Source organism: Amphiura filiformis, chromosome 7 (genome assembly GCF_039555335.1).
Source record: "Amphiura filiformis chromosome 7, Afil_fr2py, whole genome shotgun sequence".
In the NCBI taxonomy this organism is placed as follows: domain Eukaryota; kingdom Metazoa; phylum Echinodermata; class Ophiuroidea; order Amphilepidida; family Amphiuridae; genus Amphiura; species Amphiura filiformis.
Window position 1 is genome coordinate 22,269,207 of NC_092634.1, and position 22,298 is coordinate 22,291,504.

The window sequence follows — 22,298 nt, forward strand, 5'->3', positions numbered from 1 at the left end:
CAACGGGGGGAGGGGGCAAGAGTTCTGACTGGGGGCATTCCCCCCCCCTGGTGCTGCCACTGAATATCTGACTTTGGCCTGAGTGGATCCGATTGGGTCATATATTTTCTAAACTGCTCTGAGATTTTTGCAAATACATGCATAATGGAATTGAAACCAACGCTCACTATAGATGAATCCAATTTCACGCATTCCTACTTTAATGGCTGCCAAAGTTGGGTCCCCGTCCGCTCCATCTCACTTAAAATGTGAAATGATGCGGCCTTGGAGGGTATTATAAACTGCACTCTATCACCTGTGTTACACGTAGACAAAAGAATAATGACAGTTTACAACACAAAAGAATCTAACATCGAATTTTAAGCAGCTTTAATCCCCCCAATTGGGCAGTCACTACACCAGCCATGGCCGACCAAATCCTGACCATGACTTGGCGCGTTGGATTCGTCTATATGCATTTTGTTGGGGCCCAAGGTCGATTTTGTACAATGGGCTAGTCCTTTTGAAATCCACACTCCCCCTGTAGAAGATTTTATATCTTCTCCACGGGAGTATGAATTTCAAATGGATTGAACACATTAGGCAGCTCCATTTGTAAACTCACCCACTCTTTGTGAAAGATTCAGGTTGAATCTTTCTCAGAGGGTGTATGAAATTCAAATGAAGCTGCGTAATGTGCTCATTCCATTTAAAATTCATACTCCCCATGTGGAAGATATTTTCATAATCATCCACAGGGGTACTGTAGATTTCAAGTGGAATAGCCCAAACTGTGTCTAAAGAGTTTTGGTCAGTTTCTCAATGGAACACTGTTGGCACTAATTCCTAATGGACATAAATACATTGTTTTTGCCACAGAGCTATCAAAATGTAGCATTTATACAATGTATACAAAAACCTAAGTACTCCCACCTTATGCAACTCATTAAGTTTGAATCTACAGCACTATATAAATAAAACTGCTCCTCACAACAAACTTAAGTAAATTTTACTTGTAACAATAATAAAATTGAAAATTAAATATAGAAAAGAAATGCAACTGGATTAGAAACATTGCTGAGCTATTTCAAAATTTGATCATTCTCAATATTGTATGTTAAACTGTGTAGACTCTCATTCATTCAATTTCGTACACAAGGAAAAAATCCTGTGATTTTTGCTATTTTATAACAAAATTGTCACTAAAAATGTTGGAAAATGCAACAAACATGAATGTGTTTGAAAGCACTGCGCGGAGTGCACGCCCGCGCAATTATACAATATTTATGCACACCTCGTATTTTACTAACATTTGCTCTGATTGGTTCTCACTATCCGCGAGGGTGTGAATTTGAGTTATGCCACCAATTCCAAGTGAAATTGAGAACAAGCAAATGTACAAGTACATATAGGCAGCATATATGCTGCTAGCTGTGAAAGCCCACACAAATGCATAAACACACAACACAAGCAAAGCTTACACTCACTGTAATATAAAATACACATAGCATTTACATTTTCCAACCTATTTCATTTGTGGTGTTTAATTTCAGAGGACAAATCCTGATTACTTAAGAATAAATGTTGCAAGTCACAATGCAAATGCACAAGAATCAGGGATAGTGTGATATAAGCAACAACCCTTACTGGGTATTGACTTAATTGAAAACAAAAATCTGAATTTAAATGGTAATATTTAGATCTTGGGACTTAAAAAAAAATCTTAACAGCCATAGTGTTACTGTCTATGATTTATTAACAAATTACTTCACATTACCCTTCATCCATCAAGCATTCCAGTTGAAATCCATACATGCCTTTAATCTCCCACACAGGGGTGCAGATTTCAAATGGAGTCACCCATTCAGATAACCCCATTTGAAATTCACACACCCTCATGTTTTACATAGGTATGGCTTTCATCTGAATAGCACATTCTTGTTACTTTCTCTGTAGTGTGGTTTTAACTTGCAGCATATGCAGTCAGAAAATACAGAATATGTCTTTCAATTTATCAATTCATTAGCAATGTATACGTAGGTCTTGTGAACTGGTCTCAGTCTCGAGACCTTTCATGTTGGTCTTGGTCTCGGTAGTAAAAGTCTCAGTCTTGTGCTTGAGACCTACCGATACCTTGCAGTTGTTTTGTCATTACAGTCACATAGCTTATCCATCCTCCTCTGTCAGATTATGAAAATGTCCAATAGCATTGGAGGAGACATATTTGCTGACAAATACTATAACAGTAAAAGCAATGGCATAAAGTATATTGTTGCCAATAACAGAAGCGAGATTGTGTTTTGCAAGATTATCTTCAGTTTTCATTGTTATCGGTCTCACTCTCTTTCACGGTCTTGAGGTCTTGGTCTTGGTCTCTGTCTCAGAGGTAAAGGTCTCTGTCTCATTTTTGTAGGTCTCGACTACATCACTGCATATAATACAAAAAAGTGTGCATAGTGTAGCAATTTTACTTTATAGAATTAGTTTCCCCATTCTTTCCTTTACCCTTTCCATGCACTAAAATTGGATTCTAGATATTAAGACTCTTTCCAATTCTGCACCCCCCCCCCACTACATTCTGATTTTTATACACAAAGTGTCACATGCGCCTTATAGGACATGTACCAAAACTTCTGTAATATTTTATAATTCTGGAAACAAGGCTGGAAACTACCCGAGCTAAAGATCATATTTTGATCGATACCTCTGCAACTATAATAGAACAAATGTTATATTTTCAGCCTATTTGTTAACTGTCAAAAACCGATGACTTCATGTCAACTTACATTCAAAATGTGTAAAATCCTGATTTTTTTTTACATTGGCATTCAGTTGATCTACTTGTGTAGCTGCAGCTTGCAGCACTGAGGTATATTTTCTTTTTGTTTCACAGTGAACAGCATTGAGGTATATTTTTCTTCCACTATTTTTGGCTTTACAGTGATATTATCTAATAATTTTCAAACATAAAGGCCAGCAACTTGAAATGATGCCCTATACCAAATCTTATAGCAGTACCAATCTATGGTGGAGCTTTCTTAAATTGTAAAGCTCTTCATCAAAATCTACACTATACTTTGATCAGCTTGTAATCGGCAAGAATTGTCCGGCTTTTTAAAACGACGCCAAAAAGTAGACCCACGTTTTGAGGGATAGAGTTGAGTCAGTTGACCTTTCTGGTCTACTGCGCGTGTTAAATAAAAGTAGACAAAGTATAGGACTTCAATTAATAATTTGTAATACTTCTGGCGTGATGTCAGAAGACAATTCTCCAAATAAAATGTACTGATATTAATCCGCGATGTTATAAGGCCTGCCGATCACAAGCTGATCAAACTGTATATAGCTACAGTTTACAGATGCCTCCCTGTATGTGCACATGGTGTATGGCTTAATATAATCAGCAGACATGTATGTTTAAACAATACATAGAAATTCATTTTGAAATTCATTCAAATATTGGACAAAAACTGAAAATAAAATTTGCAACTCTATTAGACTCATTATGCTATGTTGCATCTGGAACAACCAGACTTCATAACAACTGACTGATGGTGATGTAATTCATTATAGAAGACCAGGATAACCTTTCAGCCATTGGGTCCCATATGTGTGTGTGACAGCTGAGACAGTTAAGCGTCACTCTCAGATCACCATCAATCAAATGTTTGATAAATTCTGTGGTTCTGGATGCAACGTAGTATACACTTTATCTCTAGTTTGGTAGTGCTGTCAGTGCTTTTATATCGTTGAGCTGCTAGCATGCGGTCAAACCTGCTATTGTACAGTAAGTACACATGTACTCAATCTCTGCGGGATTAGAATAGTAAGTGTGATACATCACAGCAACCAGCGAAATATGCACCTACATCGCTACCAAACTCAATTTATAGTGAGTTGCACATTTTTATTTCCATGCAGTATTTGATTTAATTTCAAATCAATGTTTGAACTAGATGAATAATCTACTGGATGAATAATCTAGCTATACCACAATAACACACATACATTGTAACCATTATCAGAATCTATAGCCATAGTAGTCTGTATACCTGTAGGCCTCTGCAATCTGTAAGGCTTTGGCCAGTTGTCTTGATTTCCTGGATAATTTAGCTTTCTTCTGCGTGTGAGATGCTGCGGTACGCTTCATTGATCTGTCCTCTTTCAGTTGGGAGTTCTTAGACCTGAGCCATCTGCAATGAAAGAAAAAACACTTCATGGTTACACTCGGCTTCAGAGAAGAAGGCAGTCCCTTGCTCAGATTGAGGCTTTGTGTTCCCTTTAAGAGCGCCGATCTGCACCGACCAATGTTTTGATGCGTAATCGGACAATTAGATTATCAGTATGCTGTTATGATTGTCTGACGATTGAATTAACCAATCAGAAACCCCACTTCTGTGTTTACGCTGTGCATGCTCTCAAAATGTAAACAACTGCTGTTCTCTTCTGCCAGAAACTGTACATAGTAATAATAAGCTCGCACTTTAAAAGGAATACAATGATGGAAGCTTATACTGGCAAAGGGATTGAGGTTGTGGTCCAAATCCTGGCAGTGTTAATATAACTTGCCTTGCAATTTTAACAGCTTGTCTCATTCACATGTATCTCCTTAGCTCAAACATGTCTACACAATCCCAATTAAAATAGCTCAATCTCAATTAAAATATAGCTCAATCCCAAATAAAATATATCTCAATCCCAAATAAAATATAGCTCAATCCCAATCATTTAGTATTTAGTTCAACCTACATACAACTGGCAATAGAAGCAAATGTTTAAATTCCACATTTTCAATCAAAAACTTGTAGAAAAAAACCCTACATATTATCCCAGAATATCTTACATCTTTGCTCCCTACAATTATGAATATATTAAAGCTGGAAATATAAAAAGCGAAACTCCCAACCAACCCAACCAACTAAATAAACATCTTTTGGTATATTTGAGGCTTATCCAAAAGATTTCTGGCCTTATTCTAATAAATTGCTGTTGCACACCATGCAGCTTTCCCTTTTTCAAGAAATCTATAGTTCTCTGTAGATTTTTAAAAATACACTCACATGATATACAGCACAATATATTCGCAGCACACTATTTTTGGGATTTGAAAGAACCATAAATTTTGCAGCATGTAATTTTGGCAAATTTTATACATTTTCTTATAAGGCATATGGAAATGAAATATTAACACCAAAGAAAATTTTCGCAAATCCATGTCCCTCATAAAATTTGTGAAATTTTAATGAACACAAAAATTTGGTACTTGACAGTATTTCATAATTCAAGCAGTTGCTATGGTGAGCCTAATGTGCATTTCAGTAATTCCATTAGAGCAGAATGAGTTTTATTGCTTTATAATCAATCTGTCCATCTACTGCGAGCGTAATTTGGAGACATATATTGATGCTATATCTTAATCTATGGATTACGACAAGTAACCATGGTGATTATGACACTATGGTAACAGGCAAAAGGCAGTGTTATGGGAGGACATGTACCTATTGATCAGTCTACAATGCATATTGGTGATCAATTTATGATAATAAACGCAAAATCTTGACAGCATATATCTGAAGGAGGTTTTTACTGGGGTTTATGCTTTAACCCCAAACTAAACCCGGGCCTTCATTTTTGAGGAGCTTGATTGTACCAGAGCTCCTACAGCTCTCCTTAACAACATTCCAGGAGTATATATGATTTACTGAGCCCCTCACTACTTGAATCCCTACAGATATTAAAAGATTGAGCTCCTTGTTGAGCACCTCAGTAAACTCAGGAGAGTGATTAACAGAGCTCCTGCAAATTTTCAAAAATGAAGGCCTGTAAACCAAGAGAAACAAAAAAACAAAAACAATTTTGACAATTCAAAACCCTAAACCCAACTCTAAATTTGAGAAAAAACATTTGCAAACAAAATACCTTCAATTATTATCAGGTGGTGTATGACGTGCATTCCCTAAATTCAGTAAATTTTCATCGTCAACCGCGTGTAATTGAATGGGATTATTTTGAAATTTTAAAACGCTTAAAATATCACAAACAAATAGGCCTATGTTGATAAATAATATAAATATAAGCTAAAACCGTTGGGGTTCGATAATGAACCCCAAAACTAACCGAGTATATGGAAAATGCCATACGGCCGGGCGGTTTCACGAGTTGCCGGCTCGATCATGTCATCCGCCGCCTGATTATTATATAGGTTTTAATTATGTATATTTAGGCTTACACATTTTGCAGCATATAGACAAAAGAACACAATTTTAACAAACCAACAGGCCTAGCAACCTTATTTTAAAATTGCTTCTAAACTCCAATCATTGAGTAACATTCATACATGTAGCAAAGCTAGTGCCATCTAAAATTGATAGGTCTGTCAAGATCAATTGTGATTACATAAATTAACCTTTTGATATCAGTGGCTACATAAAATGGCTTGGTAAATAATTGAATGCGAACCCTCAACTAACCAATAACAATAATGGAGTAGAGCTCATTGAAACAAAATATTAATGATGGACCTGTCACGAAACGGCCATTTTAATTAACTAATTAAAGGAGTATTTCATGATCATCAACTTTTTATGACATTTTTCATTAGATATCCAGGAAAAACGCTTATTCCCAAATTTCCGGTTGATTCTAATTTTGCGTTTGCGAGTTTTGCATGATTATATGTGCTCATATATAGACCCTATGCAATAAACCAACCGGAACGGTATAACAATTGAAATGGCAGACATGTTGGAGGACAGTTCTAAGATAGCTTAAGATGACAGAGGGACAGGTCTCTAGATCGATTCCACAACCATACCGGTACCTATTCTCTGTTTTATTGTATTTTCATGCGAATTGTCCTGTGGTACCTTACGGAGGACAGAACTTTATTTAAATGAGGATGACTCTGTCATGAGTGACGTAGTATTGCATACCCTCTATAGCGACTGTGTTGTAATTTTATTCTGTTAAACCAGAAGGAAATACAAATTTAATGACATTTTTGCAACAAATTAATCTGCAAGGATTTTTTTTGTACTGCATACACATTATGTAGTCAGATGCTTCCAGTGAAATAAAAATCTCTACTTTTTTATGAAAAGTGGGGGGGGATGAGGCTGTGGATCACGACATGCACCTTTAAATTTGCACTAATCTAAAAGAATTTTGATACAAAAAATAAAGGGTTTTTTCCACTGATTCAAAACATGACAATGATGATTGTGATTCAGGAGAAAGGGAGGAGGATATAACAAATATGAAGAGCTTTGTTTCAAAACCCCTTATCCACTTGCCCATTTTTGAGAACACATCATGATGTGTTCTCAAAAATGGGCAAGTGGATGTAAGGGGTTTTGAAACAAAGCTCTTCATATTATAACTTGTAAAATGAATCTAACTTACTCTTTGAATGCCTTGTCACAGTCTTTCCTATCCCTGACATAAAATGCCCTGTCCTTCTCCTCTTCCATCTTCCTTCGTACTGTCTTATCCAACTTGGCCTGTTCCTTCTTGTTCTCTAGCCATGCTTTGTAAGTTGATTCTGGGTCTTGAGCCTCAGATTCCTACAAAAAGACAAATAGAAACAAGAAATAAATGAATGGGTTTTTATATCAATTAAAACAATTTCGTTAAATACAAAGTACAATTTTTGCTAAACTGGACAAGTGAGAAGTAAGAAAGGCATAACATGGTAAAGAGTAGGTAGAACAGTCAACAAAAAGACTGAAATTGAGAGAAGATATCGATTATGTGTGGGAGTGACTGTCTGTAGTATGGGTTTGTGTGTAAATACCTGCAAATGAACACACACCCAAAACCAAATTACCAGAAAACCAGCCCCTAACATGAAAATGATGTCTCAGGCCGGTTAGGGTCAGGTCTTGGGTTGGTTTATAAAAGGTCAAGTGGGTCCTCTGTTTGGAGCTTAGCTTCGGACGTGCAAAGTTCTTGGTTAGATAGGAACAAGTCATAGGTCAATGTTTAAAAAAAAAACATGGTCCTCGGTTTTTCTTTAAAATTTTTGCTACGGGTATATGCCACCTGACCCTATGCAAATAAATAACCAAAAAGATTTTGTATTTATTCGACCTAATCAGCTTAGTGAGTCAAGTCATTCAATTTGGAGGCGCATATTATATTAAAATGTCAGAATGGGGATTTTAAAATACATTCTATCTGAAGTCACAATCCTAAGCTGGAAGGTTTTGATGAAAATAAGTCATTTGCCCAAATTTAGTTTACAGGTACATTGAAAAGGGGTTGCTAAAGACTCTGTTACCTAGCTGTGTCTGTAAGGCACTGGGGGAGGAGTGCTAATTAAGTCAAATATGGTAATGGAACAAAAGTGCCAAGAATTATGTCAAATATCAAACAAAATAGTAATAAACATGCAATATATCATGAAAATGTAAAAACTACATTTATATACATGTGTAGATGAGGTGACATGTGCTGCCATATACCAAACAGTTGGTGAGCAATTGGCATTGTTCTTATTCTGCCACTTTGCCAGTATGCATGCATCAAATCAGATACATGGCTTGATGTTGCTTTTAAAAAGTGAATTGGTCAAATGCATTCTCTCAAGCATGTCCGTCCATACATGTAGACCAATCCCTTAATGACTTTTTTATATGCATAAACCTTGTGTCACCTGATCTATAGGAAACTACGCAGAAGGAAAATGAGCCAATCACAACAGAAAACGTCTCCATTCTTTTAGAACCTTACACATCTCAAATTCTAGGCATGAAATCAGTGGCATGATTGTAAAGTAGGATGAACTTTGCTTCTGCGCAAATTACCGCCTCATTTTCTTTCCAATTTCACAAACACTGGATCATGGAAACCTTTCGAGTGTTAGAGAGAGGATAAAAAAATGGGATTTAATTTATCACACAACAGTATCACAGGTTTTTCAAAAAGGGTGACTTTTGTGAATGCATTGCATTTTAGGGTTACCTGCACAGCTCAAATATGAGATGTAGTCTTTCTAAAAAAATGATGAAGTTACTTGCTGTGATTTGTTTTTTCATATATTTATGTCCATGCACATGCAAATGATAGAAGTACAAATTAATGAAAATGATCAGCAAGATTTACTTCTGACTCCATAGGAAAGAATACATGACTTTGCAACAACATGTTTCTTCATTGTGTACATGCACTTGGGGCAAAAAAACATTTCAAATTTACCTACATTTAAACAGATAATCTTTTTAAACTAGCTAGTTTTAATCTCTTTTCTTTTTTATGGAGTCAAAAGATGTAAAACTAAGCTACTAGACTAGTAAAACAGTAAAAGAATATATGGTCATTTTCACGGTAAAGGGTGTAACTTTGGATTTTTAACATTTTGATCCGTAGTTTTCTAATAAAGCCACAGAATTCCATGATTTTTGGCCACATAAGTCATCTAGTTAGCAGCTACCTTGGGTAGCATAATCATCTTTGGGAGTTACTGCGTTCAGTTTTAGCAGGCTTAAATGTACCTAATATTGCCATTTTGAAAAACTGTAAAAAACAGTAACATTTTTGTAAAACCCTGTGTTTTCTTCAGTTAGTTCATGGATAATTTTTCTTATCCTGAAAGTACGGTCATGTGTTCAGTAAACACTGCCACATTAGATTTAATTGTGAACAGCCCTGTATTTTTGAGAACCGGACTTGATATTTGTCGTTTCGAGGCTTCATTTTCCGTTAACAATTGTTAACAAACTTTGTGGGTATAGCTTTGGTTCATAATTCTTGGTTATTTCTTCACTTCTTCTTGATTCATAACAGTTGATATCTTAACTTGAAATGGGTAACAAAAATTAGTTGATTTGCAAGCTTTTAAAATTTTTATAAAATCTTGACTTCAAAGAGCCGATTTTCCGTTAACTTTTTGAAGCCTCCGAAACAAACTGTTCAGCAAGCTTGGGCAAATATAAATAAAAGAGCTCATCCAATCTATTTATCAAAATGTAGCAAAGTAGATCCTCAAGTCACTTGTTTTTAAATCATGGAGATATATATCACCGTTTGAAAATGGGACCCAATACAAACTTTCCGTTAACAATTGAAGCCTCCGAAACAAATGAAGCCTCCGAAACAACAGTAAACTTAATTATCATCTATGCATATCTAAATTGGTATGTTCCATATTGATATCTGCATTGTAATTGTTGCATGATATGTGCAGAATGTCAAAAAAAAAAAAAAAAATTGATATTATGGTTAATGCTTGAAAAATATACTGATATCCAAGAAAGCCCGTTTGGAGGCTTCACATGCAAATAACACCATACTTAACAAATGGGTGAAAAAATTATCATGTTATAAATCTGCAATATCTGCCGCATAGAATCATTGATTCAATACACACAAGAAAATAACAGCTTAGATGATCCCAACAGTGTTGTTTTCAAAAAAACTACTTCTGCCATGTTTAACCATTGTAAACATGAAGCCTCAAAAACAAAAAAATGACTTGCTGTGATAATTTAATTTTTGTCACAACTGAAATTCAATACTTAGAAGCAAAGCATGAAAATTGGTAATTGTGATATTTTTTACCTATTTTTTCATGTCAACTTGTAGTAGTTAGCCAAATATTTTACTTTTATGATCACCTGTGTTGTTAACTGAAGCCTCCGAAACACAAATCGCTTGAATTGCCAATTCTAAAAAATGACTCCAATTTCTGTGAAACTTGGCTGGGAGGTTCCTTTCATCAAGTAGTATTTGTACATGAAGTTAGACATTTAAATTATTTTAGGAACCCAATTAAAACTTAAAAAATATGTTTAAGGTTGGGAAATTTCCATTGCAAATGACCCTTGATGTTAAAAATTTTCAAAATTGCAATTACAAACATAGCAAAACATGGTATAAAATTTAACTTATATCTGTTGACTTACTTTGGAATGGGATTTCACATGTATTCCAGCTTTCATGTCATAATTTTCTGAGCTTATGTAAAATACATTTTTTCTTAGATTTTAACCAAAATGTTATGGAAATGTCAAATTTTTTATCAGAAATCAAAAGGTTTAAGCCTTGAAACACTATTTTACTGGAATTTAAGTTGCTTCTATGCATGATTACAGTAAACAGAAACATATTTAAGTGGTTTGAAATTTTGACCCTAAAAATCAAAAGTTACACCCTTTACCGTGAAAATGACCATATATTAATCGATGCTGTCAAGAGAGAAAGTTACAAAAATATGTACATATCAACAATCAACATGCTGTGGTGAGCTTAATCAGCCACTAGCATCAATTCTGATGACAATTAATCAGCTACATATTGTAAAGACCTGCTAAGATAAAGCATTTTTCAAACTGCCAAGTTTCAGATACATACAAATTGACAGACATGCATGCATGCTAAATAATGATTACATGTACTACGTCATAGTACCGTACAACTAAGTCCTACTCACTAATTAATTTAGAAACATATTTGTGTAGTGGTAACAGCAGTTGTTGGACTACAACTACTGCACTGGAAATTTTATTTCGGCACAGACAGCAGTTGTGGAGTTGCAGTCAAAAATGAGGGAAAACTAGTATTTGATCAATAAATCAATAACTACTTGCCTTGAGTTGCTGAATTTTCAGAGCAACAGTTGTAGTCCTTGCATGCCCCTACAACATGCATATCTTAATTGTCACCAATACGCTATGATTTTTGAGAAAAATGCAAAAATAGGCACAAAATTGGCCAGGGTGTAGTACCCCCCCCTCCCCCACCCCCCGTAACTGCATACACAATACAACTTGCATGATTCCAAATCATCTACTAAAAGCTAGCTGGTACAAATATATTTTGTAATATATGAAAAACTTTCCATTCAGTTTCCAAAAGCAAATATTCAAATTTTAGTCAGCAGTTTGCAAAGCCCCATAACAAGCCATGATATACATTTATTAACTGTAAGAGAATACAATTTGAAATTAATTGGCACTAGGACGGTAAACATAAGTATGGTTTGATCTTTCCCCAGAGAAGTCCTTTTCAGAGGGCTGAGCTTTCGAAACTCTAGCGAGTGCCATCTTCAGAGGGACGAAGATGGCACTCGCTAGGTTCCACAATTCAGTCCTCTGAAAAGGACTTCTCTAGGGAAAGATCAAACCTTGCTATAAAAGAATACGCATGAAACAAATTAAAACACACACAGGTACACGTACAAATTAAAATGAGATAGAAAAGTTTCAATCTATGTTAATGTACATGTGAGTAAGATGACGCTACTAAGGTTGGATGTGATGAGGGAGACTTGCGATACTCAGCCACCTGTTCCTGAGATTTGATTCTTTCCTCTTCAGCTTTCATCCGTCTTTCCTCCTTCATCAGTTTATTTTTCTTCTCTACCCACGCTTGGAATACACTCTCTGGATCCTTAAACTCCTGATGTATGAATTAAGGTGTGCATGTGTGATGGGTAATGTAATAAAGGGTTGCTGGTTAAGCTAAAAAGGCTAATAAACACAACATCGTTGGGCAGGAAAAACCTCCTATTTGCTTGTGGCCCTTGAACATGTTTTTAAAAACAAAACTGCTAACAGATTACATACATGTAGGAGGCAGCCCTCGAATTAAGGATCTGAATGCGCATGGCAACTTTTTTAGGGCAAGTTGATAATAGGTTTGGATTTTCACTGAAAAGGCAAGGCAGCACGGCAGTTTGTAATATTTCAAGAGGGCATCACGGCAACTGTTGAAAATTTGAGAAGGGCACCAAGGCAATTTCTCAGAAGCGAAAAAAACACACACAAACAGTCTGATAGATGATTTTATAATGAAGGGGCGGGGCTGGGGCACCGACGGCAACTTCATTCGAAGGCACGGCAAGTGGCTACCGTCGGTAAAGGACATATTTTGAGGGCATTACGGCAGTGGGGATGGGCACCCACGGCATTAGGGTTAATTCGAGGGCTGATAGGAGGTTTTGCTCTAAACATGTTCAGGGGCCAATGACACATACGAGGTTTTTCCTGCCCAACAACGACAAGTTTGTTTCCTGGCTGTACATATTTCATTTTAGGGTGCCATTTTACTGCATTTCTTTTATATTTGAGAACTCATTTTTTGCTTGAGATTTGTTTTAGCAAAATGAAACCCACAAATCCCATGAAGTCAATCTAGAATTTTCCAAAATTTATAATTTTCACATCTAATGGGCTATTCCATTTAAAATCCACACTACCCCTGTGGAAGATTTCGGAAATATCTTCTACAGGGGGAGTATGAATTTCAAATGGAATTAAAACATTAGGCAGCTCCATTTGAATTTCATACATGTACACCCTCTGAGAAATATTCAACTTCCACAGAGGGAGGGTGAGTTTTAAATGGAGCTGCCTCCAATTGAAATTCATACTCCCCCACTCCCCCTGTAGAAGTTATTTCCAAAATCTTCCACAGGGGTAGTGTGGAATTTAAATGGAATAACTCAATCTAGTCTGCACTGATTTGACAATATAATGGTGATTTGTTGTAATATTTACTATAAATGTTGACTATTACATGTATATGCATTTTGGTTTTCAGGCCACCTGCATGAAGCAAACTTGTTTTTTTTTTCAGCCTAACATGATTCTAAGATTGCTCTCCTGTCAAAAGACACTACTACAACATGTACATGTAGAACTTTCATGATAAAACAAATGTAATGATATGATTTCACACCATCTGGTCTTAGCTCTATCTGATGAATAGTTTTCCTTTAGTCAGATTGATCAGATGGGGCTAATTTGAACCATCATGTAGCTGTCGCTACTACTGTGAAGAAAAACTGATGTTTTTTAACCCCAATTTTGTACACAAATCTATGGGATTAGCATAGTAGTGCGACTGTACGTGTCCATAGAGTGTACTATACATGTATAGTCTATGCAAAACCCATAAGAAAGGTCTTTTAGATTCTTGATGACCAATATAATGTAGCCCAAAGACCCCTTCATAAATCATTTTTGAATAATACTATGCCCAGCAATGAATTGTTATGCTCTCTCACACAAGTTCAGGCAGTTTGTATCAAATCAACTCAAAGTTTGTTGATTTGATTTCTGTCCTAAAATAAGTTATTGTCACATAAACACAAAGTCAGGGGCATCCAGAAACATGTGATTTGTCATCAGTGGCAGTACCAGGATTTTTTTTTTTGGAGGGGAGGGAAGAGGATGAGAAGAAAATTGTACGGGGAGGGATAAAAATCCAAAGATTTGCGAAAACAGTCAATTAAAAAAAAAAATTAGCCTAAAAAGCAGACAGTCATTTTCATTTCCTATTTTGACTGGGATAAGCAAAAGGGAGAGGGATCAGAAGGCCAAGGACGGAGTGAAAATCATAAGGTGCAAAATATTGTAACCTTCAAAACTACTTGAGAGCTCTTGACAAAGGGGTCACCTTTGCAGGTTTGAAAATTGTTGAAATATATTCAATGTCACAAATTTTACAAACAGTTAGTCTGGCAATGGATCACTGTTTAGGAGCATTAAAATCATCTTAAATATTTTTTCTTAATTGCAGACCACTGGATGTTTGTAACCAAATTACAAGACTTTTATGGCAAATAACATCACAAATATATTCTATAAATCAATCAATTTCTTACCTTTTCCTCCTGCTCCTTCTTCCTTCTTTCCTTTTCTTCTTTCCTTTTCTGTTTATCTTCTTCTCTCTTCTTATCGACCCACCACTGGAATGCTTTCTCACTCTCCTCCTTTGCTCTCTGCTTCTCTTCTTCCCTTTGCTCCTGTTCTTCCTTTTGATGTTGGAGTTGCAACCTGTAAGCTTTTCTCATTGCTGCCTTCTGCTCTGGTGTCATCCCATATCCACTGGACCGGGCATCCCACTCAAAAGTACTGTAACTCACATGCCCTTCTGCACCATTAACTTCACGGTGAGTTTTGGCAGACTGGATCCTGCGTGGTGCGAGTTGCTGACGTTGGACTGCCCCCTGTCCTGTTGCTGTGGAAGGTCTCTGCTTTCTTGGTGGGGGTGATGGTTGAAATGCCACAGCACCAGAGGATGAATGAGCAGAATTGTTACTGTTTTGGTCTTTAGCCGGTTCAAGCCCCATCATGAACCGTTCTTCTGCGCTCAAGTCTTTCACATTTACGAGTTCAAACTTGCCGTTTCTTTCTAAAAGTACCTGTTCATGTTGTTCATCTGACTGTTGTTGCATATATTGTGAATTACCATCAGGCTGATCACTCTCATCAGCTCCTCCTGAAGCACCATTTAGATTATGTCTATCCCCATTAGTTAGTCTATCAAGTTGATGGTTACCATTTGGAAGATCACTTGCATCTGAATTTCCAGATGCAGATATATCCCCACCACCATCTTTACCATGCAATCTTTGTCTGTTTTCCTCCTCGTCATCATCATTCAAATTTAATTTTGCAACTTCCAAATCATTTGGATCTGTTTGATCCTCAGTTCTAGATACTTTACCATCCTCTCCACTAAAATCCGGAGATGGTGAAAACTCCACCAGATTGTCACTGAAAATCACTCTCCGGTTCTTCTTCTCAGGTGTGGACTCTTCCTGCTCCAATTCAGCATTGAGTTGTTTGACACGTTCTGCAATATCATAGTCAAATACGGGTTCATCTGATTGTGGGAGTATCCCTTCATCTTTCAGTTTCTGCAACTCTTGCTGGAGAAGCTGTTGCTGGGCTGCTTGATCATAGTAGTCGTCTGTCTCTTTGTCATCATCAAAACTTGCTGCATCTCCAGCTGAATCTGGAGTATCTGCTCTCTGCGACTCTCCTGGACTTTCTGGTCTATAGTCTGGAGTTTGTGATCTATTGCCAGCTGAATCTGGAGTATCTGCTCTCTCTAAGTCCCCAGTACTTTCTGGTCTATAATCTGGAGTTTGTGATCTATCACTGGGAGTACTTGGTCTATCATTGTCTATGTCTTGTTTGTAATAATCTTGGTGGGACTCTTGAAGCTCTGGTTCCTGTTAGTACAAAGAAATTTGATATATAGTAAACATGTGAAAAGATCAAATCATCCTTTCAAATCCAATAACATAGGCAGAATATTATAATCCACTGATTTAATAGTAATTGGTAAATGCAAAAACCAACACTCAAATTTTACTTCTAAAAAGCCTAACATCATCAACTATAAAATGTTGTACAACATTTGATCAAGCTACATGCATAAAACCACACACTCGCTATGGAAGACATGACCTTAATCTTCCGTACAGGGAGTGTGAATTTCAAATGGAGTTACCTGAATGGGCGACTCCATTTGAAAAATACACTCCCTTTGTAGGAAATTAAGGTCCAATAGCCAATGTGTGGATTTCAAGTGGAATAGCCCATTGTAAGATTCAAGTTTGTATGTATTGATCATACAAAATATATAGCCTTTAAGGGGGTACTACACACCTGGCCAATTTTGTGCCTAGTTTTGCATTTATCTGAACAATTATAGCGCATTGGTTACAAGTAAGATATGTATATTATAGGGGCAAGGACTACAACTACTGCACTGAAAATTCAGCAACTCACGGCAAGTAGTTATTGATTTATTGATCAAATATTGGTTTCCTCTCATTTTTGACTGTAACTCCACAACTATTGTCTGTGTTGAAATAAAATTTCCAGTGCAGTAGTTGTAGTCCTTGCCCCTATAATAATTATACATCTTACTTGTCACCAATGCGCTATAATTGTTGAGAAAAATGCAAAAATAGGCTCAAAATTTGGCAGGGGTGTAGTACCCCCTTAAGTGGATGTCTCCTGTGGGAATCAAGATACAATTATGTAAACGGAATGAGAACTTTACTTGAAGCCAGAAAAAAGTTTTTGATTTTTCTTGTGTTTTGGATACACATGCAACATCCTTGACTGCATTATGTAGCTAAGCTCACTAATCATCACTCAAAATAGACAGGACCAAGGGCAATCCCCCCTTCCCCCGAAAATGCCAAAATTGCCATCGAAAACCAAATTACAGCCTGGGTGATTTTTAATAGAAAGTAGCTTCTGAGAGGAAACTTGTGGTGTAAAATAAATGCAGATAATTAGCCCCTGAAATCATGATTGCCCTGAAAGCTAAACCCACTTGCCTGATTTGATTGTAACTTTCCCATTCAATCCTACTAATTTTATTTTATGTTACAGTAGTCATCAGGCAAGGCGTATCGTATGGGAACATGCAGTGTGGTGTATATGAGGGGTGTAATTAATACAGTATGCAGGATTATCAGTTTTGCATAATTTTAATTATACCCATCATTTTATATCTAGTGCTCACAGGGCTTACATGTCAGTATCAAGTTTTGGTTGTCCCAGTCTGCCGGGCACAGGCTTCTCCGTGGTCAGATAGTATACATATATGTAGAGCTGCTAGTATTGTAACAGTTTGCCTACCTGTTGTTCATGTTTCTGATTGTACTTCTGCCAATTTGATTCAGTAGATTCATCTGACATCATTTTTGGATCATCATCTTCCTGGATGTTAAGAGCCAAAGATGTCAGGTGAGGATTGCTGGATATCTCTGCTGCTGTTGCCATGGTCTTTAAGTCAAAATTAGAAAGACAAGATAAAATACATGGTCTTAAATACATTGTACATGTATGTATATACCCAGGGTATTGTTGGGTCAGGGGAGTCAGGTGACTTACAATATAGAGCCATAGTAAGTCATAAATAAATTTATTGGGTGACTTAGGGCACGTTCTCACTAGGCCTGCTTGATACCAGGACATGGACTCGATCCTACATCGAATCCACTTCCAAGCCTAGTGAGCACGAAATAAATGGTCTCGATTCGATGCTACATCCAAGATGTAGCACCTAGGACGTGGTACCAAACAGCCTAGTGAGAACGCGTTTACAACAAGTGGATCCACTTGTACCGGAAATGCATGACCTTCAGTCGTTGTATTTTTGTTGGGGATTTAGGTTGTGTTGCTTGGCCAAAATCAGAAATAACAACTCAACATATTTCTCTCAGTGGCGTGTCCAGGGGGTGCTTTGGGGGCTGAACAAAATATCCTGTCCCAACCCCTCCTCTCAATTCTAATGCTTCCGTCACCAATATGAAAACGTCCTAGAAAAATATAAATTCAATTGAAAATGATTCCTAGTACAGCTTACAGGATTGCCTAAAGTTAATTTTTTATTACTTCTGTGGTCCCGGTACGCGCTGGTGAATTGCGATCGCATAGAAGTGACAAGGTCGCGTATAACGCGCCGTGCCGATGACCAATGATGGGTCAGCGTGATAGTTATTTCTTCTGTGTGTACAGCTTGGCTCACAGCTCGGACCACGGAAGTACGGTAATAAAAACTTTATGTGTATTGCGTTCGTGTTGTAGTTTGAAATACGTGAAATACAATCCATGTATCGCGGTTGGATCAAAATCATGAAAATATACAGTGACAGTGTCAGTGTTGAAAGCTGTGTTCTAGGTTCCAGAGTAATACTAAGTATGCAGTGCATGAGTGTGCTAATACTCATACATGATATGAGGCCAGCACTATTAAGGAAGAAGAAGAAGAAAATAATTGTACAGGATCCTACGCTCATCAAGGCACACTAAGTTTACACAAATTCTAGCTAACAAAAACTGTTACAAGTTCTCCTTTATACCAAGGACATTGGTAGAGTGGAATGCTCTACCCGACAACATAACTTCCATAGAGGGTAAAGAAAAGTTTAAAGCAGCAATACAACAGCACTAAAGTTGTTTTTTTTAAACTTCCGTGGTCCGGTACGCGCTGGTGAATTGCGATCACGTAGGTCGCCTACTACGCGCCGCGCCGAAGACCAATGGGTCAGCCGGCTTGTTGTCAAGTGCGTTGATCAGCCAATCAGCGTGATTGTTATTGCTTTTGCATTTACGCTGGTGTACGCGATACGCACAGGCACGACCACGGAAGTTTAAAAAAAAAAAACTTTACGCAACCAAGAAGAAGTTCAAGTAACCAACCGTTCTGCAGCACCACTCCTGCTTATTTTAGCCCCTTGGCCTTGAACTTGAAGGGTGTTTAGCATTATTGTAACAGTCTTCTATCACAATAATAACTTGTCCATTCAAACACGTATCCACAAAGACAACAATTGTCAAAAGTTCATTTTCCCGTCACCGCGAAAAATATACAAAAGTGCTCAATAGTGCTCAAAAAAAATGCCACACAAAATTAAAGCATGCAAATATATATATAAACATGCTGGCAAAAAAAAAAAAAAAAAAAAAAAAATGCCACAATGCCAAAACTAGTTAAGGGTAGCCCACAGATTTTAAATGTTTTAAAATATATGGGTAGCCTTAACCTGAGACTAGTTAGGTATACTAGTCACATGCCTTAACCAATGTAGATGTTCAGAAGCGATGCTCTCTTCGCATGTAGACTGAAACATAAGCGTCTGGTCATAGGTTCAATGTCATCACTCACATTACAGGTTGATCTCGATAACTTTTCAGTCTTTGCGGACTTAGCATTTTTTCCTATCTTCTGATACACTTCTGATCCCCGGTTCTGGTGATACATGAAATTGTGATATAGCCCTCAGTCGCCGCAACAGCTTGTAAAGATATATCTATATAGGAGGCCTTACGATCCCTCCGTTTTGGAACTGTAACCATGGTAGGTCTAACTCTTATTTCAAATCCTAACCCCAAAACATATTTCTAACTCTAATAGAAAATCCTAACCCTAATACGTATACCCTATTTTGTAACCCCAAATCAAAATTCTTAATTATACACCTAAAGACCTCTAAAAACGTATGGGTAGCCATGTTAACGCTTGCTCTACAGAGTCTAAGTATTTATAAATGAAATTCTATCGAGAACGCCCATTAAAGTAATTTCTAATCCCACCGATTGATCATAACTGAAAAAAAATATGAATCCATAAATTCCACAGTCTTAGGTGTCATCTGAAATTTATAAAAGGGATACAGAGCAGAATTTAAAAGCCAAAAAATCGGCAATAACGAGACACGAACTCTAGACCTCGTGATCACAAGTCAGTAACCTAACCACTACACTGTAGCAGAACTGTTGGTAGTCATGCGAATTTATTTATAATAAGGATAACAATAATTAATGACGCAATAACGGTCTACCAACATAATATAACTTCAAAAGGTAATATCTATTTATTTTACACCATGGTAGACCGTACTAATTTGGCTTATGGAGAAATAATTACCTATATACATATCGCAGACACAAAGATGTGTAATGTAACTGCGTGCATATTTTTTTTTAAAGTGAGATAAATGCAGCAAAATAGGAAAAAAACATGGGTTTTAACACAATACAGTAGCATGGACAGAGCATTAAATACACTGAAATTGATTGCGATTATAAGCTTCCCCAGTGGCTCATGGTTAGTTCACCCGCTTCTCACACGAAGATCATAAGTTCGAATCCATGTAATGCTGTTATTTTTTCTTTCTTTTTCTCTTTTATTTCTTTTTCTTACTCCGTTACTTCAATTGAGGTAGACCGCATTCTTTAAAATTATAAAACAAAACAAGTATGCACGGGTTTATTTTTTTTTTTTTTCTAATCAAGAGATGTTTCGTTTACTTTTATTTTCTTCTATGGAGTAATTGTTGGTGAAAACAATAATTCACACATTTCCAATTTACCTTTTTGACAGTTACAGTCATGAATAGTAAACTTAAATAGTCAGGCTCACATCACACACTATAGGTGGCGCTATTCGTCCATAGGGAAGTGGAATGTGCCTGTACGGTGCAAAAATGGCTTTACTGTAGGGCTCAATGGAAAAAATTACTAAAAATTAATTTTGACAACCAAAACCTAAGTGATGTTGACTTATGTAGGTACTGGCATGATACTGGATTCATAAACTATCACATAGTGCAATCCATGTTCCACCAAGTGGACACTCGATTTAGCTCAAAAGCAATTTGTGTGTAAATCAAGACCATCCAAAACAGCTTTCTTACAGTAAAGAATAGGAGGTCATCTGGGGTCACATACAGTAGTGTACATTGTACATGTGCCTGCTGTCACAATTTCACACACAAAATTTTGGGCAATTTGATGACACTATTTTTGTCTGTAACTTCAAAAGTATATGCACTAGAAACATGATTGACCCCTTATTGTTTAGGTAATTTAATTCTCTTTCAAATGAAAGAACTTTCAGCCAAAAATATTGAACTTCAAAATTTTATGAACATCCCTAACTTAAACAGGGCACAAAATATGGTTTTAAGATTTTAAAGTGACCAGTCTCTAAATTTCGAAATTAATGATAGAAACTTCCACGGTTTCAAATTTGGTATCAATTATTCCTTCCTTCATTCATTCATTCATTTATTTATTTATCTATTTATTTATTTTTCACTCATTATAACAAAAATTATCTTATTTACTTTGTGTGTACAAATGTGTTAGAACACTTATGGAAAAGCGTACACTATGTTATGGCCTTATTTCCGTAATTTTTAACGTGATGAAATGAAGGTTTCTTTGGTGTCAAGTCTATATTTTTTTCCAAACACCTCAATCCTCCCCCTTCCCCACCAATCAATGTTGATGTCACTATACTAGGCGCGCGTGACCAAAAAAGTAGGACTCAACATTGAGTCCCAGACCCCAGCCTGCTTGGCTTGGGTAGCAATGTTAACGCTTGCTCCACGGAGTCTAAGTTTTAAAGACTGAAATTCTATCGTGATCGACCAGTAATGCATGTCATCACTCATGTATGAACGGGCCGCAAGCGGCCCCTCGGGCATAAACAACCGTTTAGTCATGAAAATATATGAATGAACCCCTAATTCAGTTATTAGAAATGAATCACGCGACGTCAATATCATCATCGCTATCGGCAAAAATGCACGTAAATCACACTGCGAAAAACTCACCTGTTACAGACAAAATATCAAGTTTGTACGCCCTGTATAATCCATTACAAAGATCACTATCATTACCCACTTATTGTGTGGACTAATGATTCATCATTTAAGTGGAATCGAAGATTTAGTGGTCATCGAAATTTCAGAATTTTCAATGGTTACCAGGCACCTCCAACGTTGTTTATAATGACAACATCTTTCGCTGGCTTCCATCTACCATGAATGCTGAATTTACACAGGTAGATAATAAATCGGGTACAAATAAATTAAATAACGTGCACTTTTTGCTTTAATTTATTTTAGCCGAATTAAAATATCATACTAATTTATGTATGAAACTAATAATATAGAAAAATCAACACACTAAACAGGTCAATAATTAGATTTAAAAATATGATGTAAGTCTACATATTTTAATGTTATACTTGAAGGATAAAAATTAGAGAATTTGTTG

The 22,298-nt window shown here is 36.6% G+C and overlaps 1 protein-coding gene across 3 annotated transcripts; it reads right to left on the reverse strand.

The window, feature by feature from the left end:
• Positions 1-1,704: 1,704 nt before the first annotated feature.
• LOC140156879 (uncharacterized) lies at positions 1,705-22,047 on the reverse strand. Of its 3 annotated transcripts, none has more exons than XM_072179894.1 (7): positions 21,854-22,047; positions 17,367-17,513; positions 14,585-15,940; positions 12,262-12,375; positions 7,381-7,541; positions 4,032-4,172; positions 1,705-2,407 (listed from the first exon to the last, which is right to left on the reverse strand). In XM_072179894.1, the coding sequence occupies exons 2-7, from the start codon at positions 17,508-17,510 to the stop codon at positions 2,326-2,328; spliced, it is 1,998 nt and encodes a 665-aa protein (XP_072035995.1). In that variant the 5' UTR covers positions 17,511-17,513; positions 21,854-22,047; the 3' UTR covers positions 1,705-2,325. The 3 variants fall into 3 exon arrangements, with proteins under 3 accessions (XP_072035995.1, XP_072035993.1, XP_072035996.1); XM_072179892.1 differs by having other exon boundaries at positions 12,199-12,375; XM_072179895.1 differs by lacking the exon at positions 12,262-12,375.
• Positions 22,048-22,298: the final 251 nt, after the last annotated feature.

Coding starts and splice junctions, on each gene's coding strand:
- LOC140156879 (XM_072179892.1), bottom strand. CDS start 17,510: ATGGCAACAGCAGCAGAGATATCCAGCAATCCTCACCTGACATCTTTG. Junction 12,376..14,584: donor AGAAGGAGCAGGAGGAAAAG/GTAAGAAATTGA, acceptor TTCATACATCAG/GAGTTTAAGGATCCAGAGAG. Junction 2,408..4,031: donor CAGATTGCAGAGGCCTACAG/GTATACAGACTA, acceptor TATTATATGCAG/TGATGTAGTCGAGACCTACA.